The sequence below is a fragment of the Oryzias latipes genome, chromosome 13 (assembly GCF_002234675.1).
Source record: "Oryzias latipes chromosome 13, ASM223467v1".
Lineage (NCBI taxonomy): Eukaryota > Metazoa > Chordata > Actinopteri > Beloniformes > Adrianichthyidae > Oryzias > Oryzias latipes.
Window position 1 is genome coordinate 7,394,328 of NC_019871.2, and position 6,278 is coordinate 7,400,605.

Consider the following 6,278-nt stretch of genomic DNA (forward strand, 5'->3'; position numbering starts at 1 on the left):
TTTGATATAATATTTGCAGGAATTTGACATTGAAGCCAGAATGGGGAAAGCTACAATAATGAAATAATATAAACATCTGCCTCACTTAAACAGCACAAACGCAAAATAACATTTAATTTGGATACAAAAATGACCAAAACCAAAGATTTTTAAATCTATTTGGTCTCAATTCTACCAAAAACTCACAGGTCATTTTTGGCCATCTGATGGTTATAGAGAAGGCTTTTCCTGACTTGTAGGAAATGCACACAAATTTTGTGTCATGCTTCATATTTTATCAGTAGGTTTCCCTGCTTCCAATGTGGAAAACAGCAACAGGCCCACACCACTATGCACCTGCCATCATGTTTTACAATAGAGACTTTAAATTCCTTCAAAGCAGCTACTCCTTCAATTTCAGAATAACTTCTCTAATTTATGACATGTTATCTTTTTTTCAAGAGTCATTGAGCATTTTTTAAATACTTTCTTTAAATTGTGATACATTCATGAGGTTTAGTTTCAAAGCTAACATTGCAAAAAAATAATCACAGATACAGAAAAATGGATTGTATTTCACTTAGATTAACAGAGATAAATGTTTAGCTCAGTAAATTATTTAAAGTAAAATAATGATGGTTGTATTTTAGGAAAAGGGGTGATGTTAAATGATTTTAGCCTCACCTGTTACCTTTAACCTTTTTTTTTCTGGATGTCAACGTGCTTACTTTACATGCATATCAGGAAGGATACACTCCTACAACAGGAAAAAGTAAAAGGCAAATGTTCCAAGTCCTCTGCTTGTTTACTTGTGTCATTTTCAAAAGAAACAATTGATTGATTTTGTTTAAAGATTTAAGAATTAGGTGACTGAATTGCTATTTTTTGTGTAGATGGGGTCAACGACAGATTAATTACAGAGATGTTTGTAGGGGAACATCCATGTTTTTTGTTGAGGAGACAAAACTTCGATCACGTCTTCTTCCCAAACTTTGTGTCATGTTTCAAGACTTGGATCCACCTGATGATTTATTCATAACCCTCTGTCAACAAGTGATGGAGTCCTCCTGCAGCTGCTCAATGGTAACACGATTCTACTAAAGCTCAATTTTTAGCAGGAGACACATTAAAGCGAGACAGATTGACGGTCGTGTTACCTGTCGGCTCACACCGTCCAAAGATATTGCACGAAAGGGGAGTTTGTGTGTGTCTGTCTCAGGTTCATGGAAAGCATCCTGAGGGGAATGAATGGGCCACACCCACTGAGAGAATAGAGGTAAACAGCACAGCGCTGCTTGGTATCACTGACAACTCACCAATGATCTCCACGACTTCCAGCACAGTGGAGATGGTTAGGCAAGAAAAACTGGATAGAAATGCAGACATTATCGAAGGTAAATGTTTCATCTTTTTATTTATGTAAAGATTCATATTTTTAATATTTTCTATGAAGAGTGGTCTGTTAGAGTGAATTATATTGTCACTTATGTTTTTGTCTGGTTCTAATAGTAACAATTTTGATTGAAATATATTTGCACACGTTGTTATTGAAATGTTTATCTAGATGTTTAAGGGAAAACTAGAGTTATAAAAAAAGGGGGGTCAACTGGTGAAATATTGTGACTGATTCTTCCTAGATTCAGCATAAAAGTACCGTAAGTAGTTTATTTGAGACTACATCTAAAGCTTATTTCTGTACTTACTTTTGCTTATGATAAAATTAAAGAAGAAACTTAAAAAAATTCTAGCTCTCCCAAAAGGAAAGGAAAAAATAATCGGCTTATTTTATTTAAAGCAATCAAACAACTTGTGCTTCAAAAGGTGCCTTATAAGTAGATGCCATTTACTATTTTGGTCACATGTTCAGTCATTTGTGAAGAAATAGTGTGATTTGATGTAATTTAACTTAGGGATGGGCCGATATAATTTTTTCTGGCCGACACAGATAACCGATATTTCCCCTGCAACTGTGGCCGATAGCCTAAATTTGCAGATATGGATACTCAAGCGTCTACACACAAAGTTTAGATTTCCTTTTTGTTTCTTTATTAGAAATGCACACTCTTTCTTTTACTGGACCATCAAAGTTCACTTGACCTTTTTAAAACATAGCAAAGGATCTCATAGGAACAAGTTGATCACTTTAAAACTTTCATATAAATTAATCTGTAAGCATTCAGACCACTTATTGAATATTGGAACATAACTGTAAACCATAAGCTCCACATTGCCAGGGATCTATTAGGAACCACATGTATTCTATCAGAAATAACATTTACCTGAAAACAGTCAATACTGACGATGACTGTAAATATAAGCTTCCCAATCTATTCGGAACAAGTAAACATTTAGGAAGAATATCTGTAGATTTTTTTCAATATTGGACCGATATCGATAAACTCAAATTATGCAAATATAGACCGTTACAGATAATGGCACTGAGATATCGCTCATCCCTAATTTAACTGATGTGACATGTTCACACATTTGTGTTTATTTATTTTATTTGTGGGATGGGGTTGTCAGAAAGCAGACTCATTTGCTCAACAATAGATTACATGGAAAACAGTTTTGTAGATTCAAGGATCTGTATTTGTGAAGAGAGGATTCCTCTAGTGACTCCTTTGATGAGATAGGGGGAGGTGCTTATTGGTCTATCTTCAAGCCAGTTTCTCTAACAATGATGTGAACAGTACATGTTTTCACCACATCCTTTTTTTCCCATTTATTGATATTTCCAAAGATCTTATCCCCCACTTTGTAACCAAAAGTACCATAATTTAGCAAAAGCCAAAGTGACTGTTTTTTCATAGCTGCAAATAAATTCAGGCATCATATGGTTAAATACCAAGCAAAAACAACATACCGAGTTTATGTTAAAACTGCCAGTTTATGAAAAAGTAGTTTAAAAAATATAGAGGCGTCTTTTTACCTTATGTTTTGACTTTATTTACATTTTCTTTCTGCTAATAAGCTCATCAGACGCAAGTATTTAAAAAAAAAATACTAATTCTATTGAGGCTAAAGCAAAGTCAGTATTGTATTGTTAACTACTCAAATTATACCACTTTTTACAAACCAACCATAGCTGGATTATAAAGTGTAGGCGTAAGAGTGGAATTTCCCAAATGTAAATAATTAAAAGCCATTGTCTTTTCTTCAAGAATAGCTATAGTGCATGACTCAGGCAAAGATAATATAACTATAATAGATAAGTTCCTTCAGAGATTAATTACCTGTTTATTCACCATGGAGGTGTGTGACTCCTCGCTGACTGTTTAGATGTTTTGCGTGACCTCTAAATACAAAGGGATTTGTCCCACTAGATCATATAGCTGTTGTCAGTAGACTCTTGAGTCATGGAAAATAATAGCAACACTCGGTTTTACCTTTTTTTCCAAAGCATTTTCTGTCTCTGCAGATAAAAACTCAGGACAACTGGGGTGCTTTGGATGGCTGCTGGTGATATTTTCCCTCATCTTTGTGGTGGCAACCTTTCCACTCACAGGGTTCATGTGTGTCAAGGTACCGTTTGTCCTTGCAGTGACTCATTTAGCTTTGTTTAACAGTTTTTTCTCAAATTTGAAGTTTTTTGGTGTCTTTCTCCCCCTGTTTTTGGTTCTCTGCATGCATCGGTGTCCAGATAGTGAAGGAGTATGAGCGAGCCGTCATTTTCAGACTTGGCCGGATTGTAGACAGAAAACCTAAAGGCCCAGGTTTGTAGTCTTAAATAGTCAACTTGAACATAAATTCCCATTAACAATTTTTTTCCCCTATATTGCTGTTTAGGACTCTTTTTTGTCTTGCCCTGCACAGACAACTTTGTAAAAGTTGACTTGAGGACTGTGTCCTTTGACATTCCTCCTCAAGAGGTGTGTTATTTTTCTTTGATTTTCCCTCCTTTATTTATATGTGATCAATTAAGCTTGTTGCCGTGTTTTTTTTAAATTGTTTTAATTTTGGCAGATTCTTACCAAAGATTCTGTGACGGTGTCTGTGGACGGTGTGGTCTACTTCCGCATTCACTGTCCCATCTCATCTGTGGCCAATGTTTCCAATGCTCACTCATCTACACGCCTGCTCGCTCAGACCACTCTGAGGAACGTCCTCGGCACCAAAAACCTTTCAGAACTTCTGTCTGACAGGGAAGGCATTTCTCTCAGTATGCAGGTAGGAGAGAGCTGCTTTGAGTGAAATGCATTGAAAAGCAAATATCATTAAAAGTTAGATATTTTCCATTTTACTCCTCATTGCATAGCATCCAGTTAGCCAGAACTTCAAGTAGATGGAGTGCTTCTTTTGCACTGTTTATTTTTTTTTCTTTGATTCAAAGCAGACAGGTAAATCACCCCTTTTGCCACTAGAGTGCAGAAAAAACAATTTAAACTGTTCATCTATATTTTCTTTTACTCTGAGCAGCAATGAGACTAAACAAAACAATTTTAATGATCTAATTACAGATAAAACAACTTACAAATTTGAGAGTTGGTTGATAATTAGGGGTGTAACGATTCATTTTAACAATTTGATTCACATCATTATTTGTTGTTGCTGATACGATTCAGAGTTGATTTTGATTAATTTCGAAACGATCCTATTGACTGAACAAAAACTGATCCAAGATATCTTTAGCCAAAACTTCAACCAGTGAGACTCAGAGATAAATACCTGGGTACTAAACAGTGCAGGTGACGTTTTCAACATTCCTTGATAGATAATCAAGTTTAAATTAAATATGTGTACAAACAAACAGGTAACAAAAATTAAAGGGAAATCCATTCACATTTTAGTATCAAAAAGTTCAGCCCACTGTTGTTTTTCCATTTCAAGACGATACGAATAGAACATTATTAGAACATTCTAGCACACTGTATGGTCACACGTCTTTGCAAAATTCATTGTTTCCACACATTGGACAAAAATCACGATTTGATCAATCAATTAATTTCCTATTGAAATGACTTTAGAATGGTTTAAGTCAATTTGGTTAAGAACAGACAGTTTGATCTGGTTGGATCGTAGGAATATAAATAATATAAAAAGCAGATTAATTATTACACCCCGATTGACAACTAGTCAAGTTAATCCCATTAACAGATGCAGTCAAGATTCAAAAAAAGGTTTTTGCAGGAATCCCTGGACGATGCCACAGAACCATGGGGTATCAAGGTGGAGCGTGTGGAGATCAAAGATGTGACACTGCCTCAACAGCTGCAAAGAGCAATGGCAGCAGAAGCAGAGGCCAGTCGGGAGGCCAGGGCTAAGGTGAGAGCAACACTTGACCTCCACTTCTCCAAACCATGAAAAAAAAACCACACAGTGATTGTTGCATTTCAGATCATTGCTGCGGAGGGAGAGATGAAAGCCTCAAGAGCTCTGAAAGAAGCCTCTCTAGTGATGGCTGAAGCTCCATCTGCTCTCCAGCTCCGATACTTGCAGACTCTTAGCACCATAGCAGCAGAGAAAAACTCCACCATCATCTTCCCGCTGCCCATAGATATGTTGCAGAGTTTCATGCAGAGGAAGTAAAGATGGTCACAAAATTAGTTAGTTAAAATTAGTTTGATTCAGGAGTGTTAACCCTGAAAAGATGCAGAAGAAGGTTGGAGAGAAAGTCAATCCAGTGACCCCAGATACCTGTTAGACTACAAATCAGGGGTCTGCAACCTTTAGTGGTGAAAGAGCCGTTTGATCCTGTTTCTCACTGACCAAAATCCCACGGTTTAGAAAAATACATGTTATTTAGGTTTTTGTGGCCATTAAGATCCTCCTTTGTAAAATGAAGCCTTTAATTATTTGTAATTGAATGATAAAAGTCCTATATTTTTTCTATAAATAAAATATTTCATTTCCTTAGATTTGATAGTAAAACATTCAAGTTCCTTTCAAAATAAAATGTCTCAAAAAGGATCCTCCTGCTGCAGCAGACTTGAATTAAAAATGAAACTTAAATATGACATTTTCTGTCATTATAACTTTGGTGCACTTTAAAAAAAATACTGTCAAAAAACAAACTATTGCTACAAAAATATGAAAATATTGGTGAAGAATACAATTTTATTTTGAAAAATCTCTAGTGACTACATGTATGACGCAATTATGCACTTTAAAAACTTTGCCTCTGAACATTAACTAAACACTGCTGCAAAGCATAGATTAGAATATGTGCTTAATTTACCGAACTTAATAGTTATTCAAAATTGTTAGCATTTTTATTTGAAGCCAAGGAGCCTCAGTGGACGGATAAAGGAGCCACATGTGGCCATGGAGCCTCAGGTTTCAGACACCATTATCCCTTG

The 6,278-nt window shown here is 35.8% G+C and overlaps 1 protein-coding gene across 1 annotated transcript; it reads left to right on the forward strand.

Moving 5' to 3' along the window:
* Positions 1–29: 29 nt before the first annotated feature.
* Positions 30–5,923, forward strand: LOC101171931 (erythrocyte band 7 integral membrane protein-like). The gene is made up of 7 exons (XM_004075524.4): positions 30–1,373; positions 3,401–3,504; positions 3,623–3,695; positions 3,769–3,851; positions 3,946–4,149; positions 5,110–5,244; positions 5,317–5,923. The coding sequence occupies exons 1-7, from the start codon at positions 1,298–1,300 to the stop codon at positions 5,506–5,508; spliced, it is 867 nt and encodes a 288-aa protein (XP_004075572.1). The 5' UTR covers positions 30–1,297; the 3' UTR covers positions 5,509–5,923.
* The last annotated feature ends 355 nt before the right edge of the window (positions 5,924–6,278 follow it).

Excerpts from the sequence above, each read along its gene's own strand:
- LOC101171931 (XM_004075524.4), top strand. The coding sequence starts at position 1,298 with ATGATCTCCACGACTTCCAGCACAGTGGAGATGGTTAGGCAAGAAAAA. Across the intron at positions 3,505-3,622 it reads CAGGGTTCATGTGTGTCAAG|ATAGTGAAGGAGTATGAGCG; the intron begins GTACCGTTTGTC and ends ATCGGTGTCCAG. Across the intron at positions 3,696-3,768 it reads CAGAAAACCTAAAGGCCCAG|GACTCTTTTTTGTCTTGCCC; the intron begins GTTTGTAGTCTT and ends ATTGCTGTTTAG.